General features: G+C 47.1%; 1 protein-coding gene across 1 annotated transcript in view; it reads right to left on the reverse strand.

The window, feature by feature from the left end:
• The window catches only part of LOC147082108 (uncharacterized), a 75,155-nt gene that overhangs the window by 43,314 nt on the left and 12,450 nt on the right, over positions 1-19,391 (reverse strand). Inside the window, exons 4-11 of the mRNA XM_085980440.1 lie at positions 19,066-19,179; positions 17,596-17,689; positions 16,237-16,350; positions 15,178-15,291; positions 8,756-8,869; positions 6,239-6,352; positions 3,843-3,956; positions 2,485-2,598 (exon numbers count right to left, since the gene is read on the reverse strand). Coding sequence (XP_085836566.1) covers positions 2,485-2,598; positions 3,843-3,956; positions 6,239-6,352; positions 8,756-8,869; positions 15,178-15,291; positions 16,237-16,350; positions 17,596-17,689; positions 19,066-19,179 — 892 coding nt within the window. The remainder of the gene's footprint in view (positions 1-2,484; positions 2,599-3,842; positions 3,957-6,238; positions 6,353-8,755; positions 8,870-15,177; positions 15,292-16,236; positions 16,351-17,595; positions 17,690-19,065; positions 19,180-19,391) is intronic.

Raw genomic sequence — 19,391 nt, forward strand, 5'->3', positions numbered from 1 at the left:
CACAGTTGATTCCTGTCCAATTGTCGTGGCTCCTGTTTAATATCAGGTTAGTTGGGTCAGGTTTACACTGAATGGTTTTTCTCTATTTATTTCAATCTGCCTGCCTGTCAGCATCTCCTGTCCTGTTACACTGTGGGATCTGCCTAAAATTAGTGCTTGTCCCAAATCGTGTGACTCTTTCTCCCCTCCAGCATCAAGGTCCCTAATCAGATGTCAGCCGTGCATCAATGGGTAGCACTCTGACCTCTCAGTCAGAAGGCTGTGGGTTCAAGTCCCATTCCACAGCCTGAGGACATAATCTGTGCTGACACTTCCAGTGCAGTATTGAGGTAGTGCTGCACAGTCAGAGGTATTGTCCTTCTGTTTTGACATTAATATGAGGCTCTGTCTGCCCTCTCAGGTGGGTGGAAAAGATGCTGTGGCACTATTAGAAGAGGAGCAGGGGAGTTCTCAGGGTGTCCTGGCTAATATTTATCTCCCAACTGACATGACTGAAACAGCTTATCTAGTCATTTATCTGATTAAGGTTTGTGGGATCTTGCCGTGCGCAAATTGGCCTCTGCCATTTGCCACGTTACAACAGTGACTACACTTCACATTGGCTGCAAATTACTTTGGAACATCCTGAGGTTGTGAAAGGCGCTATATAAATTCAAGATCTTTCTTTCCTTTACCTGATGCTCCACACCCATTTCAGAGACAGGCCTCAACATCAGACTGAGCCCCTTCAGTCTGCCCCTGGACCCAGCCTCACCACACCCACATCTGGGCCACAGCCTGAAACTCTGCCCAGACCTGGAACAGGAGCCTGCAGCACACCTTGGACAGCCCGGGTTAGCCTGTTTGTATGGAATTCCTCCCTCTGATATTGTAACTGTTTAACACAAACTGGTTACAGACTGTGCTGAAATAGGGGAGAGAGGGACTAACAAGCTAAGCCAAACAACCCCAGATTTCAAGGAATTGGATGAACTGTCAAAATTGAGATTAGTCCTGGGAGAAGGAGACAGACCATACCTTGGGGCCAAATATGTAACAACATGTCACAACCTGAGGACTGTTTAAAATTAAGACTGTTTAAAATTAATATTGAACGTACCAAATGAAGTACAAAGACTGTTTAAAATTAATATTGTTTAAAAGTAATATTGTATGTACCCAACAAATGTCAAATCGATTGACACCTACAGAATGTTGGAAAACTGTACCTTTTTGCTATGTAAGCTTTGGCAATATGGTTCTCTGTAAACTTTCATGCCAATAAAGCATTTGAACTGAACTGAACTGAACTGACTTCAGACAAACACGTTCAGTGTCCACACACCAACTCCTCGGAGAGTAATTTCAGGGCGATGTGATGAAACAATGGGTCACATTGTCTGCCATTTACCTTCTGTAGCTGAGGGTCCAGTCGATGAGGTGGAAACATCTGGACTGCTGGTTGCTGCTGGTGTCTCAGTTGAAGTTGATCCCCCAGTTGATTCCTGTCCAGTTGTTGTGGTTCCTGTTTAATATCAGGTTACATGGGCCAGGTTTACACTCGATGTTTATTCATTTCAATCTACCTTCCCGTCAGAATGTCCCGTCCTATTACACTGTCTGATCTGATCGAAATTAGTGTTTGTTCTACATCGAAAGGGAAGGGTGTGACTTGTTCTCCCCGCCAGGATCAAAGTCTCAGCTTAGGACTCTGCCTTCGCTCAGTCTGACCACTGAGTCAGAAGGTGGTGGTTTCAAGTCCCATTCCACAGCCTGAGGATGTAATCTAAGCTGACACACCCAGTGCTGTCCTGAGGCAGTGCTGTACAGTGGGAGGTATGTCATTCAGATGTGACATTAACGTGAGGCCCTGTCTGCCCTCGCAGGTGGATTGAGAAGATGCTGTAGCACTATCAGAAGAGGAGCAGGGGAGGTCTCCCGGGTGTCCAGGCCAATATTTATCTCCCAACTAACATGACTGAAACAGTTAATCTAGTCATTTATCTCATTAAGCTTTGTGGGATCTTGCCGTGTGCAAGTTGGCGTCTGCCATTTCCACATTACAACAGCGACCACACTTCACATTGGCTGTGAATTACTTTGGGATCCTGAGGTTGTGAAAGGTGCTATATAAATTCAAGATCTTTCTTTCCTTTACCTGATGCTCCACACCCATTTCAGAGACAGGCCTCAATGTCAGACTGAGCCCCGACAGTCTGCCCCCGGACCCTGCCTCAGCACACCCACATCTGGGCCACAGCCTGAAACTCTGCCCAGTCCTGGAACAGGAGCCTGCAGCACACCTTGGACAGCCCGGGTTAGACTGTTTGTATGGAAATTCTCCCTCTGATATTGTAACTGTTTAACACAAACTGGTTACAGACTGTGCTGAAATAGGGGAGAGAGGGGCTTCAGACAAACACGTTCAGTGTCCGTACACCAAATCCTCGGAGAGCAATTTCAGGGCGATGTGATGAAACATGGGTCACATTGTCTGCCATTTACCTTCTGTAGTTGAGGGTCCAGTGGATGATGTGGAAACATCTGGACTGCTGGTTGCTGCTGGTGTCTCAGTTGAAGTTGATCCCCCAGTTGATTCCTGTCCAGTTGTCGTGTCTCCTGTTTAATATCAGGTTACATGGGTCAGATTTACACTCGATATTTATTCATTTCAATCTACCTTCCCGTCAGAATGTCCCGTCCTATTACATTGTGTGATCTGCTCAAAATTAGATTCAAATTAGGATTTGACCTTTGCTCAGTGCGTAGCACTCTGACCTGAGTTAGAAGGTCGTGGTTTCAAGTCCCATTCCACAGACTGAGGATGTAATCTAAGCTGACACTCCCAGTGCTGTCCTGAGGCAGTGCTGTACAGTGGGAGGTATGTCATTCAGATGTGATATTAACATGATGACTAAAACAGTTAATCTAGTCATTTATCTCATTAAGCTTTGTGGGATCTTGCCGTGCGCAAAAGTTCTACTGCCATTTCCGCATTACAACAGTGACTACACTTCACATTGGCTGTGAATTACTTTGGGACATCCTGAGGCGGTGGAAAGGCGCTACATAAATTCAAGATCTGTGGCAGAGCCACTGAGGGACTCTGAGCAACTGTATATAATTCCCTTTAACGATGTTTCGTTCCAACCTAAGCCTGTACCAGTCTGTTAGTGATTTCTGTGTTTGTACATATTGTTTGCATGTACGGGGCACGGTCCCTTTAAGACCGCAGCAAAGCGCGGGTAAACGCGATGACATCATGCCGCTAATCACGTGACCACCCAAGCGCAGGAGAAACGTGATGACCTCATGACGCCATCCACGGGACCGCTATGCAGTCCTCGTGGAGCCTCCGAACAGCAAAGACCTGTTTTCATGGTTCTCCTGTATCGATCTCTACAAACTGTTTAAACTCGTTAGTTTTGCATTAAAACTTGTTTCTTTGATCGCCTGAGTCGACCTCAGTTCTAAGATAGGAATTAGGCAATTCCTACTGATCTTTCTTTCCTTTTTCTGATGCTCAAGCACATTTCAGAGACAGGCCTCAAAGTCAGACTGAGCCCTGACAGTCTACCCACAGACCCAGCCTCACCACACCCACATCTGGGCCACAGCCTGAAACTCTGGCCAGACCTGGAACAGGAGCCTGCAGCACACCTTGGACAGCCCGGGTTAGCCTGTTTGTATGGAATTCCTCCCTCTGATATTGTAACTGTTTAACACAAACTGGTTACAGACTGTGCTGAAATAGGGGAGAGAGGGACTTCAGACAAACACGTTCAGTGCCCGTACACCAACTCCTCGGAGAGTAATTTCAGGGCGATGTGATGAAACAATGGGTCACATTGTCTCCCATTTACCTTCTGTAGTTGAGGGTCCAGTGGATGAGGTGGAAACATCTGGACTGCTGGTTGCTGCTGGTGTCTCAGTTGAAGTTGATCCCACAGTTGATTCCTGTCCAGTTGTCGTGGCTCCTGTTTAATATCAGGTTACATGGGTCAGGTTTACACTCGATATTTATTCATTTCAATCTACCTTCCCGTCAGAATATCCCGTCCTATTACATTGTGTGATCTGCTCAAAAGTAGATTCAAATTAGGAGTCTACCTTCGCTCAGTGCGCAGCACTCTGACCTCTGAGTTAGAAGGTCGTGGTTTCAAGTCCCAGTCCACAGACTGAGGATGTAATCTAAGCTGACACTCCCAGTGCTGTCCTGAGGCAGTGCTGTGCAGTGGGAGGTATGTCATTCAGATGTGACATTAACGTGAGGCCCTGTCTGCCATCGCAGGTGGATTGAGAAGATCCTGTGGCACTATCGGAAGAGGAGCAGGGGACTTCTCCCGGGTGTCCTGGCTAATATTTATCTCCCAACTAACATCATTAAAACAGGTTATCTGGACATTTATGTCTTTGCTGTTTGAGTGATCTTGCTGTGCGCAAATTTGCAGCTGGCATTTGCCACATTACATCACTGTCTTCACTTGTCATAGGCTGCAAAATATTTTGGGATATCCTGAGGTTGTGAAAGACGCTATATAAATGCAAATATCTTTCTTTCTTTTTCCTGATGATCTACACATACTTCAGAGACAGGCATCAACATCAGACTGAGCCCCGACAGTCTGCTCCCAGACCCAGCCTCACTACACGCACTGTAGGGGTTCGCAAAATCCCCTAAATCCCTGAAGATCGGAAAATATAGGTCCACATCGTGGACGAAGAATTATGTGATTTAAATTGCCTCTGGTTTGAGCAATGTTTTTTTAAAACATACTCAGAACCGCGAAAGGCTGCGTTGAGCTGGGCGGCGCATGGACAACACCGGAATCAAGGAACTTCATGGAAAAATTCGCACACGTTAAGACAGTACATTTTATTAAAAATCGTACTTTTGAGTTTTAAACTGTGTATATTGTAAAGAGGTTTGAAAATGGCCGATATAAAAGCATGGCCAAAAGACAAAAGCAGCTCGCAGCTCGAAATGTCTGTGTAAGTGGGAGGATCAAGCAGTGGCAATCAGACCTGTCAATCAAACCAGGGAGTTTCCCTTCTACAGAGGCAAGGTTAGTTTACACGAGCAGCAGGATGTTGACACAAGGGATTAAACCACTTTAGTCTGACCGCAGAATAATCAGTTTCTGTTTACACAGAAATCCAGCCCCATTCAAACCTCTTACACACAATGAGGCACATTGAAACTCCGGAAAAGGACTTTTGAAAGAGAACAGTTTGGATTGAATGGGTTTTTGAATCACCCATTACTGAACAATAGGGCAGTTGGATTCCCTTTTGTTTTAGCCCAGGTGAACTCCGGATGTGGGCGGGTACACTTCGGCCCCAGAAGGTAGACACATTCAAACCATTCCAACCACTTTGAATCAGCCAATCACAGCCGTTCTCTTGTGTATTCGAACTTTGGGTGTGAATTTTGCACACATACCCTTTCAGTGCCAAACAGCAGGAGTTGGCAGGATATAAAGGTAGCTCCTGAGAAGCTATCTCTCTCTTATTTCCTTGGACCACAGGTGAGCAGGTTTCTGACTCCTCAGCAAGGGAGCCTAGTAAGGAGGTAGGGGGTGGTAATTTAGGGGAAATTGCTAAGATTGTTTAATTAACATTGTAGCCACTTATCCCTCCTTTTTGCCATCTGCCTTCCCCCATTTAAGCAACTTTACTGTAATTACTGTGTTCGTGTGGTATAGTTTAAAATTTGATTATAGTTTCTTTAGTTAATAAAATTTGACTTTCTCACATCCAGATCAGTTGTCCGTTTTTAATATATCATTAATTATAAGTTCCTCCAGTCAGAACTGGAAGGTGGGGTTAGCGATTCGAAACCGCTGTTTGGAAATTGGTTTACAGTGTAGCAGCAAAAGGCTGCCTGACCAGGTGACTTACCGTAAACCAGGTAAAAGACTGGAATTGGTCAGAGTGCAGGCAAAGGCTGCTGACCAGGTAAATTGCCGTAGACCCCGAAAAAGATGCCCCCCTACAGCACATCTGGGCCTCAGCCTGAAACTCTGCCCAGACCTGGAACAGGAGCCTGCAGCACACCTTGGACAGCCCGGGTTAGCCTGTTTGTATGGAATTCCTCCCTCTGATATTGTAACTGTTTAACACAAACTGGTTACAGACTGTACTGAAATAGGGAGAGAGGGACTTCAGACAAACACGTTAAATGTCCGTACACCAACTACTCGGAGAGTAATTTCAGGGCGATGTGATGAAACAATGGGTCACATTGTCTGCCATTTACCTCCTGTAGTTGAGGGTCCAGTGGATGAGGTGGAAACATCTGGACTGCTGGTTGCTGCTGGTGCCTCAGTTGAAGTTGACCCCCCAATTGATTCCTGTCCAGTTGTCGCGGCTCCTGTTTAATATCAGGTTACATGGGTCAGGTTTACACTCGATATTTATTCATTTCAATCTACCTTCCCGTCAGAATGTCCCGTCCTATTACATTGTGTGATCTGCTCAAAATTAGATGCAAATTAGGAGTCTACCTTCGCTCAGTGCGTAGCACTCTGACCTGAGTTAGAATATCGTGGTTTCAAGTCCCATTCCACAGACTGAGGATGTAATCTAAGCTGACACTCCCAGTGCTGTCCTGAGGCAGTGCTGTACAGTGGGAGGTATGTCATTCAGATGTGACATTAACGTGAGGCCCTGTCTGCCCTCGCAGGTGGATTGAGAAGATCCTGTGGCACCATCAGAAGAGGAGCAGGGGACTTCTCCCGGGTGTCCTGGCCAACATTTATCTCCCAACTAACATGACTGATACAGTTTATCTCATCATTTATCTCATTAAGCTTTGTGGGATCTTGCCGTGCGCAAAGGTTCCACTGCCATTTCCGCATTACAACAGTGACTACACTTCACATTGGCTGTGAATTACTTTGGGACATCCTGAGGTTGTGAAAGGTGCTATATAAATTCAAGATCTTTCTTTCCTTTATCTGATGCTCCACACCCATTTCAGAGACAGGCCTCAACGTCAGGCTGAGCCCCTACAGTCTGCCCCCTGACCCAGCCTCAGCACACCCACATCTCGGCCACATCCTGAAACTCTGCCCAGTCCTGGAACAGGAGCCTGCAGCACACCTTGGACAGCCCAGGTTAGCCTGTTTGTATGGAATTCCTCCCTCTGATATTGTAACTGTTTAACACAAACTGGTTACAGACTGTGCTGAAATAGGGAGAGAGGGACTTCAGACAAACACGTTCAGTGTCCGTACACCAACTCCTCAGAGAAACATTTCAGGGCGATGTGATGCAACAATGGGTCAGATTGTCTGCCATTTACCTTCTGTAGTTGAGGGTCCAGTGGATGAGGTGGAAACATCTGGACTGCTGGTTGCTGCTGGTGTCTCAGTTGAAGTTGATTCCCCAGTTGATTCCTGTGCAGTTGTCATGGCTCCTGTTTAATATCAGGTTACATGGGTCAGGTTTACACTCGATATTTATTCATTTCAATCTACCTTCCCGTCAGAATGTTCCGTCCTATTACATTGTGTGATCTGCTCAAAATTAGATTCAAATTAGGAGTCTACCTTGGCTCAGTGCGTAGCACTCTGACTTCTGAGTCAGAAGGACGTGGTTTCAAGTCCCATTCCACAGACTGAGGATGTAATCTAAGCTGACACTCCCAGTGCTGTCCTGAGGCAGTGCTGTACAGTGGGAGGTATGTCATTCAGATGTGACATTAACGTGAGGCCCTGTCTGCCCTCGCAGGTGGATTGAGAAGATCCTGTCGCACTATCAGAAGAGGAGCAGGGGAGGTCTCCCGGGTGTCCAGGCCAACATTTATCCCCCAACTAACATGACTGATACAGTTTATCTCGTCATTTATCTCATTAAGCTTTGTGGGATCTTGCCGTGCGCAAAAGTTCTACTGCCATTTCCGCATTACAACAGTGACTACACTTCACATTGGCTGTGAATTACTTTGGGACATCCTGAGGTTGTGGAAAGGCGCTACATAAATTCAAGATCTGTGGCAGAGCCACTGAGGGACTCTGAGCAACTGTATATAATTCCCTTTAACGATGTTTCGCTCCAACCTAAGCCTGTACCAGTCTGTTAGTGATTTCTGTGTTTGTACATACTGTTTGCATGTACGGGGCGCGGTCCCTTTAAGACCACAGCAAAGCACGGGTAAACGCGATGACGTCATGCCGCTAATCACATGACCACCCAAGCGCGAGAGAAACGTGATGACGTCATGACACCATCCACGGGACCGCCCTGGCAGTCCTCGTGGAGCCTGCAACCACCAAAGACCTGTTTTCGTGGTTCTCCTGTATCGATCTCCACAAACTGTTTAAACTCGTTAGTTTTGCATTAAAACTTGTTTGTTTGATCGCCTGAGTCGACCTCAGTTCTTAGATAGGAATTAGGCAATTCCTACAGATCTTTCTTTCCTTTTTCTGATGCTCAAGCACATTTCAGAGACAGGCCTCAAAGTCAGACTGAGCCCTGACTGTCTACCCCTGGACCCAGCCGCACCACACCCACATCTGGGCCACAGCCTGAAACTCTGCCCAGGCCTGGAACAGGAGCCTGCAGCACACCTTGGACAGCCCGGGTTAGCCTGTTTGTATGGAATTCCTCCCTCTGATATTGTAACTGTTTAACACAAACTGGTTACAGACTGTGCTGAAATAGGGGAGAGAGGGACTTCAGACAAACACGTTCAGTGTCCGTACACCAACTCCTCGGAGAGTAATTTCAGGGCGATGTGATGAAACAATGGGTCACATTGTCTGCCATTTACCTTCTGTAGTTGAGGGTCCAGTGGATGAGGTGGAAACATCTGGACTGCTGGTTGCTGCTGATGTCTCAGTTGAAGTTGATCCCCCAGTTGATTCCTGTCCAGTTGTCGTGGCTCCTGTTTAATATCAGGTTACATGGGTCAGGTTTACACTCGATATTTATTCATTTCAATCTACCTTCCCATCAGAATGTCCCGTCCTATTACACTGTGTGATCTGCTCAAAATTAGATTCAAATTAGGAGTCTACCTTCGCTCAGTGCGTAGCACTCTGACCTGAGTTAGAAGGTCATGGTTTCAAGTCCCATTCCACAGACTGAGGATGTAATCTAAGCTGACACTCCCAGTGCTGTCCTGAGGCAGTGCTGTACAGTGGGAGGTATGTCATTCAGATGTGACATTAGCATTGTAGTGTATGTGCCTTTAAGACAGAACTACTTTTACAGCTCCTGTATACTGTAGTACCGTCAGTGACCACACTTGTATATAAGCTTTGCGCATGCCTCTGTACCCCCAGTCTTGAGACTACCCTCCTCCAGTAAATACCTGTTTATTGTTAAAGTTACAGCATCCGTGTGGTTATTGAATAACAGCATAACCTCAGAATCATGGATCTAACAGTGGCGACGAGTGTCGATTCAAATCTACCTGCAACTAAAAAAAAAAAAGTCGAGGCCAGGCACACGGGCATCAACCACGAGCAACCGCCCAGTTGTCAGGCAGAGAGTGAACATCACAGGGGAGGCTGTGGAGAGCCGGGCTTGGTTCCCCAGCCACGACGATCAGCAAGAGACTGACGACAGGTCCAGTGCAGACCCTTCCCAGGCAGCGGCGGCTGGAGCCGACCGACGGCGGAGAGAAAGCCGAGCAGCGTCAACGGGGTAAGACAGAGGGTGAAGCGCACAGGGCGCAGCCGGGGGTTGAAAACCGAGCGGCGTCGAGAAAAAAAAAAACAAAAAACAAACAAACCGGAGAAAGAGAGGGTAAAGCAACAGCCGGGTTCAAGACCGAGCGGCGTCGAGACAAAAATAAATAAAAAGAAGAACGCGTAGAGCACAGCCAGAGCTCACGGGCTGAACAGGGTCTGCAGGGAGAAGAAGGGAGAGCGCAGGAGACGCCATTGAGCCGCGGAGAAGAAGGAAGAGCGCGGGAGACGCCATTTTTAGAAGCCGCAGCGGAGAAGAAGGGCGAGCGCGGGAAGGAAGGAAAGCACGGGAGACGCCATTTTGTGCCAGCGGAGAAGAAGGGGAAGCGCGGGAGATGCCATTTTTGACAGTTAAATCACACCCAGGGATGCCGAAGAGTGGCAGTATCTCTACGTTCGACAATGAAGTCGAAGATTGGGTGACATATGTGGAACGTATTGAGGTGTACTGCAGGGTGAATGAAGTGCCAGATGCTAGTAAAGCACCGGTTTTGTTAAATTCCATGGGTGCAAAAACTTATGGGTTACTGTGAAATCTAATAACCCCAGAGAAGCCGGTGAACAAGAATTTCGAAAGCATAGTAGAAATCCTACAGGACCACTTAAACCCCACACCGCTGCTGATAGCAGAACGATTTAAGTTTCATAAAAGGAACCAACACAAAGATGAAAGCAATGCTGAGTACCTAACGGAACTGCGCAAGCTATCGAAACACTGCCAGTTTGGAACGGGACTAGCAGATACGTTAAGGGACAAGTTTGTGTGTGGGTTACAAAGTGAAGGAACCCAGAAACGGCTTCTATCAGAAAAGGATCTTACGCTGGACAAGGCTTTCAGTATGGCAGTATCACACGAAGTAGCCGCAAGGGGCGCTGCAGAGATACAACGGAGACCGCAAGAATATGGCACCAATGAAATGTCCTATGGAACAGGGAAGTGCTATCGCTGCGGCAGAACAACACATGACCAGAAGGATTGTTGGTTCAAGGACCAAGTGTGTAGACAGTGTGGAAAAGCAGGACACATAGCAAGAGTCTGCAGGTCTGGGAAGAAAACCAACAGTAAGAAATCTCCACAGGAGAAGTACAAAAAGGTACACCAGGTGATGGACAGTAGTTCAGATGAACAGAAAAGTGACACAGACTCTGGAAGCAAGGAGCTGGGTTGTCTGAAACTACATAAGGTAACCAAAATGGAGGATCACCAGACTATCTGGGTTACACTCAAGATAGACGGAGTCCAAGTGAAAATGGAATTGGACACAGGATCAGCCCTCACAGTCATAAACCAAAGGGACTACAAGCGGCTATTTTCACATATACCCTTGAAAGCTACAGAGATTGTCTTGAAGACGTATACGGGGCAAAATGTCTACCCCAAAGGAAAAATAAGGGTGAAAGTGATATATAAAGGCCAGGAAATACCTAAAATGGATATATATGTATTGCCAGATGGAGGACCACCACTGCTAGGAAGTGAATGGATCCGGAAGATACAATTAGATTGGCATTCCATACAGGCACTGAAGGTTGAGGCCAAAAAGGATGATGACGTCACACCTGGACGACTGTCAAAAATGCTAACTGACACAAAAGAAGTGTTCCAGGAGGGACTAGGAACACTAAAAGGCATAACAGCAACGATTAAAATAGAGGAAAATGCAAGCCCAAAGTTTCTTAAGGCCAGACCAGTGCCTTATGCGATCAGACCAGCTGTTGAAGCAGAGCTGGAAGGGTTGGAACGTTCAGGAGTATTGTCCAAAGTGGACTGGAGCGAGTGGGCTACACCCATCATTCCTGTAATGAAGAGGTCGTTGAGTAATACGCCTGGGGAACCAAAGAAGGTCCGCATCTGTGGGGATTTTAAGGTGGCAGTGAACCCAGTCCTTCACACGGTACAATATCCGCTTCCACGAATTGAGGATATTTTCGCCTCGCTATCTGGAGTTAAACGCTTCACCAAAATTGATCTAGCCCAGGCGTACTTGCAAATGGAGGTAGAAGAAGCTTCGAAACAATACCTTACGATTAACACTCATAAAGGTCTCTATCAATACAACCGGCTGGTGTTCGGAGTAGCCTCATCTCCGGCTATCTGGCAAAGGGCAATGGATCAGGTCCTGCAAGGGATTCCAGGGACCCAGTGTGGTTTGGACGACATCTTGGTCACGGGCGAAAATGACAGTGACCACCTCGCCAACTTGGAGAAGGTGCTCACCAGATTAAAGGAGTATGGGCTACGAGCTAATCGCCACAAGTGCGAGTTTTTCCAGAAACAGATCTCGTATTGTGGCCACGTCATTGATGAAGAGGGGTTACATAAGTCCCCTGAAAAGATTGAGGCAGTAGTCAAGGCTCCAGCACCAGAAAATGTGTCACAACTGAGGTCGTTCCTCGGGCTGGTAAACTACTACCACAGGTTCTTACCAAATTTGTCCATGGTATTACACCCACTGAACACCCTACTGCAAACAGGGGTACCATGGAAGTGGGATGACGAACGTAGACGAGCTTTCCAGAAGTGTAAAGAATTGATCACATCAAAAGAGGTGTTGGCCCATTTCAACCCAGCACTACCAATTCGTTTGGCATGTGATGCATCACCCTATGGTATTGGAGCGGTGCTGTCGCACAAATTCCCAGACAGGTTGGAGAGGCCAGTAGCCTTTGCGTCTCGGTCACTAACCTCAGCCGAGCGCAACTACGCCCAGATTGATAGGGAAGCCCTCAGCCTAGTATGGGGAGTAAAAAAATTCAACCACTATCTGCATGGGCAGAAGTTCACCTTGCTGACTGACCACCAACAACTTGTCTCCATCTTTAATCCTAAGAAGGGCGTTCCAGTGATGACTGCACAACGGTTACAAAGATGGTCCCTGTTTCTAGGGGCGAATCAATATGAAATAGAAAATAAAGGCACGAAACAGCATGGGAACGCTGATGGGCTATCGCGCCTGCCACTGCCTACTGTGGAGGAAGCACCAGCAGTGGACCCTATCGAGATATTTTATTCGTCAATAATTGAACGATTGCCAGTAACGAACGCGGATATAGAGAAGGAGACCCGCAATGATCCGACGCTGTCTCGGGTATATATTTTGACGGTGAGGGGATGGCCAACACATGGCGACTCACTGTTGCCAGCATTCTCATCCAGAAGAGAACAGCTGTCAGTATGCCAGGGGACAGTGATGTGTGGATCCAGAGTGGTGATTCCACCCAAGTTAAGGGAGAGAGTGCTAAATGAGCTACATGAAGGTCATCTGGGGGGAGTGAAAATGAAAAGCCTTGCTAGGGCTTATGTGTGGTGGCCGGGAATCGATCAACAAATCGAAGACCTAACTAAGAGCTGCTTAGGATGCCAGAAGGTCCAAAATGCACCACCACATGCCCCTCTACACCCATGGGAGTGGCCCTCCTCTCCATGGCAACGGGTGCATATTGATTTCGCTGGTCCATTCATGGACTCAATGTTCTTAATAGCAGTGGATGCTCATTCAAAGTGGCCTGAGGTGATAAAAATGTCTTCAACCACTACTGAGAAAACGATTGCAGTCCTACGGACCATATTTGCCAGAAACGGTTTGCCAGAGCAGATTTGCTCTGATAATGGACCACAGTTTGTGTCCGAAGAGTTTCAAAAATTTATGAGAAGGAATGGGGTAAGGCATTACACATCTGCCCCGTATCATCCAGCCACAAATGGATTGGCTGAGAGGTTCGTACAAACCTTTAAGAAGGCGATAAAGGCCATGTGCGATGATGAAATTCCACTACAGCATAAGATGGACAATTTCTTATTAGCCTACCGAAACGCGACACATGCAGTTACCAACCAGACCCCGGCCAGGATGTTCTTTAACCGAAGGTTGAGATCTCGTCTGGACTTGCTCAGACCAAATGTGCGAAGAAATGTTGAGGACAAACAATTCCAGCACATCAATGAGAAGCCGACAAGGAGCTTCAATGTAGGACAACCAGTCTTGGCCCGTGACTATCAAACAGAGAAATGGCAACCCAGAACGATATGCACAAGGCAGGGGCCATTAATGTACACAGTGGATGTCGGGGAGAACATTGTGAGACGCCACGTCGACCAGATCTTAGCGTCACAGGAACGCGTCAACCCCATGTCTCGAGTACCTGGGGATGAACCCGATATACCGGTAGCATCTACCTCAGAACCAGTAGCAGTGGAACCCGATTAACTACCCGATGAAAAGGGGTCAGAATCGCCTCTGCACCAAGAATAAGAACCTCAGGAAAGGCGCTATCCCGAAAGGGTCAGGAAGCCGCCCCAAAGACTGAATCTATAAATGGACTATTGTTGTTTAATGTACATGTTAAAGTGTTAATTGTTATTTGAATATTAGGGGTACTACTAATCTAAAAGGGGAGGAATTGTAGTGTATGTGCCTTTAAGACAGAACTACTTTTACAGCTCCTGTATACTGTAGTACCGTCAGTGACCACACCTGTATATAAGCTTTGCGCATGCCTCTGTAGCCCCAGTCTTGAGACTACCCTCCTCCAGTAAATACCTGTTTATTGTTAAGTTACAGCATCCGTGTGGTTATTAAATAACAGCATACCCTCAGAATCACAGATCTAACAAGCGTGAGGCCCTGTCTGCCCTCACAGCTGGATTGAGAAGATGCTGTGGCACTATCAGAAGACGAGCAGGGGAGGTCTCCCGGGTGTCCTGGCCTATATTTATCCCCCAACTAACATGACTGATACAGTTTACCTAGTCATTTATCTCATTAACGTTTGTGTGATCTTGCCGTGCGCAAATTGGCCTCTGCCATTTGCCACATTACAACAGCGTCTACACTTCACATTGGCTGGAAATTACTTTGGGATCCTGAGTTTGCGAAAGGCGCTCTATAAATTCAAGATCTTTCTTTCCTTTATCTGATGCTCCACACCCATTTCAGGGACAGGCCTCAACATCAGACTGAGCCCCTTACGTCTGCCCCCGGACCCAGCCTCAGCACACCCACATCTGGGCCACAGCCTGAAACTCTGCCCCGACCTGGAACAGGAGCCCGCAGTGTGGTGTATGTAACCTGTTCCACCTTAAGAGAACTTAAGCCTGGTCCACCTGAAGAAAGGTACTACTTTCTTTGGCTGCTGTATACGTAATACCGGTGGTGACCACACCGGTATATAAGCACAGTGTAATAATATTGTATTCAGTACAGACCGACCTCCAACCAGTAAAGACCTGTTGAATTTACTCTTGTGGTCTGTGTAGTAATTCTCACTATAACACACAGACTTAACACGCAGCACACCTTGGACAGCCCGGGTTAGCCTGTTTGTATGGAATTCCTCCCTCTGATATTGTAATTGTTTAACACAAACTGGTTACAGACTGTGCTGAAATAGGGGAGAGAGGGACTTCAGACAAACACGTTCAGTGTCCGTACACCAACTCCTCGGAGAGTAATTTCAGGCCGATGTGATGAAACAATGGGTCACATTGTCTACCATTTACCTTCTGTAGTTGAGGGTCCAGTGGATGAGGTGGAAACATCTGGACTGCTGGTTGCTGCTGGTGTCTCAGTTGAAGTTGATCCCACAGTTGATTCCTGTCCAGTTGTCGTGGCGTCTGTTAATATCAGGTTAGTTGGGTTAAGCTTACACCCAATGGTTTTACTGTTATCCTTTCAATCTGCCTTCCCGTCAGAATGTCCCGTCCTATTACATTGTGTGATCTGCTCAAAATTAGATTCAAATTAGGAGTCTACCTTCGCTCAGTGCGTAGCACTCTGACCTCTGAGTTAGAAGGTCGTGGTTTCAAGTCCCAGTCCACAGACTGAGGATGTAATCTAAGCTGACACTCCCAGTGCTGTCCTGAGGCAGTGCTGTACAGTGGGAGGTATGTCATTCAGATGTGACATTAACATGAGGCCCTGTCTGCCCTCGCAGGTGGATTGGGAAGATCCTGTGGCACTATCAGAAGAGGAGCAGGGGACTTCTCCCGGGTGTCCTGGCTAATATTTATCTCGCAACCAACATCATTAAAACAGGTTATCTGGACATTTATGTCTTTGCTGTTTGAGTGGTTTTGCCGTGCGCAAATTTGCAGCTGGCATTTGCCACATTACATCATTGACTTCACTTGTCATAGGCTGCGAAATATTTTGGGATGTCCTGAGGTTGTGAAAGACGCTATATAAATGCAAATATCTTTCTTTCTTTTTACTGATGATCTACACACATTTCAGAGACAGGCCTCAACATCAGACTGTACCCCGGACAGTCTACCCCCGGACCCAGCCTCACCACACCCACATCTGGGCCCCAACCTGAAACTCTGCCCAGACCTGGAACAGGAGCCTGCAGCACACCTTGGACAGCCCGGGTTAGCCTGTTTGTATGGAATTCCTCCCTCTGATATTGTAACTGTTTAACACAAACTGGTTACAGACTGTGCTGAAATAGGGGAGAGAGGGACTTCAGAGAAATCCGTTAAATGTCCGCACACCAACTCCTCGGAGAGTAATTTCAGGGCGATGTGATGATACAATGGGTCACATTGTCTACCATTTACCTTCTGTAGTTGAGGGTCCAGTGGATGAGGTGGAAACATCTGGACTGCTGGTTGCTGCTGATGTCTCAGTTGAAGTTGATCCCCCAGTTGATTCCTGTCCAGTTGTCATGGCTCCTGTTTAATATCAGGTTACATGGGTCAGGTTTACACTTGATATTTATTCCTTTCAATTTACCTTCCCGTCAGAATGTCCCGTCCTATTACATTGTGTGATCTGCTCAAAATTAGATTCAAATTAGGAGTCTACCTTCGCTCAGTGCGCAGCACTCTGACCTGAGTTAGAAGGTCGTGGTTTCAAGTCCCATTCCACAGACTGAGGATGTAATCTAAGTTGACACTCCCAGTGCTGTCCTGAGGCAGTGCTGTACAGTGGGAGGTATGTCATTCAGATGTGACATTAACGTGATGACTGAAACAGTTAATCTAGTCATTTATCTCATTAAGCTTTGTGGGATCTTGCCGTGCGCAAAAGTTCCACTGCCATTTCCGCATTACAACAGTGACTACACTTCACATTGGCTGTGAATTACTTTGGGACATCCTGAGGTTGTGGAAAGGCGCTACATAAATTCAAGATCTGTGGCAGAGCCACTGATGGACTCTGAGCAACTGTATATAATTCCCTTTAACGATGTTTCGCTCCAACCTAAGCCTGTACCAATCTGTTAGTGATTTCTGTGTTTGTACATACTGTTTGCATGTACGGGGCGCGGTCCCTTTAAGACCACAGCAAAGTGCAGGTAAACGCGATGACATCATGCCGCTAATCACATGACCACCCAAGCGCGGGAGAAACGTGATGACATCATGACGCCATCCACCAGACCGCCCTGGCAGTCCTCGTGGAGCCTCCAACCAGCAAAGACCTGTTTTCGTGGTTCTCCTGTATCGATCTCTACAAACTGTTTAAACTCGTTAGTTTTGCATTAAAACTTGTTTGTTTGATCGCCTGAGTCGACCTCAGTTCTAAGATAGGAATTAGGCAATTCCTACTGATCTTTCTTTCCTTTTTCTGATGCTCAAGCACATTTCAGAGACAGGCCTCAAAGTCAGACTGAGCCCTGACAGTCTACCCACAGACCCAGCCTCACCACACCCACATCTGGGCCACAGCCTGAAACTCTGGCCAGACCTGGAACAGGAGCCTGCAGCACACCTTGGACAGCCCGGGTTAGCCTGTTTGTATGGAATTCCTCCCTCTGATATTGTAACTGCTTAACACAAACTGGTTACAGACTGTGCTGAAATAGGGCAGAGAGGGACCTCAGACAAACACGTTCAGTGTCCGTACACCAACTCCTCGGAGAGTAATTTCAGGGCGATGTGAGGAAACAATGGGTCACATTGTCTGCCATTTACCTTCTGTAGTTGAGGGTCCAGTGGATGAGGTGGAAACATCTGGACTGCTGGTTGCTGCTGGTGTCTCAGTTGAAGTTGATCCCCCAGTTGATTCCTGTCCAGTTGTCGTGGCTCCTGTTTAATATCAGGTTACATGGGTCAGGTTTACACTCGATATTTATTCATTTCAATCTACCTTCCCGTCAGAATGTCCCGTCCTATTACATTGTGTGATCTCCTCAAAATTAGATTCAAATCAGGAGTCTACCTTCGCTCAGTGCGCAGCACTCTGACCTCTGAGTTAGAAGGTCGTGGTTTCAAGTCCCAGTCCACAGACTGAGGATGTAATCTAAGCTGACACTCCCAGTGCTGTCCTGAGGCAGTGCTGTACAGTGGGAGGTATGTCATTCAGATGTGACATTAAAGTGAGGCCCTGTCTGCCCTCGCAGGTGGATTGAGACGATCTTGTGGCACTATCAGAAGAGGAGCAGGGGACTTCTCCCTGGTGTCCTGGCCAACATTTATCCCCCAACTAACATGACTGAAACAGTTAATCGAGTGATTTATCTCATTAAGCTTTGTGGGATCTTGCCGTGCGCAAAAGTTCTACTGCCATTTCCGCATTACAACAGTGACTACACTTCACATTGGCTGTGAATTACTTTGGGACATCCTGAGGTTGTGGAAAGGCGCTACATAAATTCAAGATCTGTGGCAGAGCCACTGAGGGACTCTGAGCAACTGTATATAATTCCCTTTAACGATGTTTCGCTCCAACCTAAGCCTGTACCAGTCTGTTAGTGATTTCTGTGTTTGTACATACTGTTTGCATGTACGGGGCGCGGTCCCTTTAATACGGCAGCAAAGTGCGGGTAAACGCGATGACGTCATGCCGCGAATCACGTGACCACCCAAGTGCGGGAGAAACGTGATGATGTCATGACGCCATCCACGAGACCGCCCTGGCAGTCCTCGTGGAGCCTCCGACCAGCAAAGACCTGTTTTCGTGGTTCTCCTGTATCGATCTCTACAAACTGTTTAAACTCGTTAGTTTTGCATTAAAACTTGTTTGATTGATCGCCTGAGTCGACCTCAGTTCTTAGATAGGAATTAGGCAATTCCTACTGATCTTTCTTTCCTTTTTCTGATGCTCAAGCACATTTCAGAGACAGGCCTCAAAGTCAGACTGAGCCCTGACTGTCTACCCCCGGACCCAGCCGCACCACACCCACATCTGGGCCACAGCCTGAAACTCTGCCCAGACCTGGAACAGGAGCCTGCAGCACACCTTGGACAGCCCGGGTTAGCCTGTTTGTATGGAATTCCTCCCTCTGATATTGTAACTGTTTAACACAAACTGGTTACAGACTGTGCTGAAATAGGGGAGAGAGGGACTTCAGACAAACACGTTCAGTGTCCGTACACCAACTCCTCGGAGAGTAATTTCAGGGCGATGTGATGAAACAATGGGTCAGATTGTCTGCCATTTACCTTCTGTAGTTGAGGGTCCAGTGGATGAGGTGGAAACATCTGGACTGCTGGTTGCTGCTGGTGCCTCAGTTGAAGTTGATCCCCCAGTTGATTCCTGTCCAGTTGTCGTGGCTCCTGTTTAATATCAGGTTACATGGGTCAGGTTTACACTCGATATTTATTCATTTCAATCTACCTTCCCGTCAGAATGTCCCGTCCTATTACATTGTGTGATCTGCTCAAAATTAGATTCAAATTAGGAGTCTACCTTCGCTCAGTGCGTAGCACTCTGACCTCTGAGTCAGAAGGTCGTGGTTTCAAGTCCCAGTCCACAGACTGAGGATGTA

Source organism: Somniosus microcephalus, unplaced genomic scaffold (genome assembly GCF_052327205.1).
Source record: "Somniosus microcephalus isolate GS21.2 unplaced genomic scaffold, FLI_Smic_1.0 scaffold172, whole genome shotgun sequence".
Taxonomy (NCBI): Eukaryota; Metazoa; Chordata; class Chondrichthyes; order Squaliformes; family Somniosidae; genus Somniosus; species Somniosus microcephalus.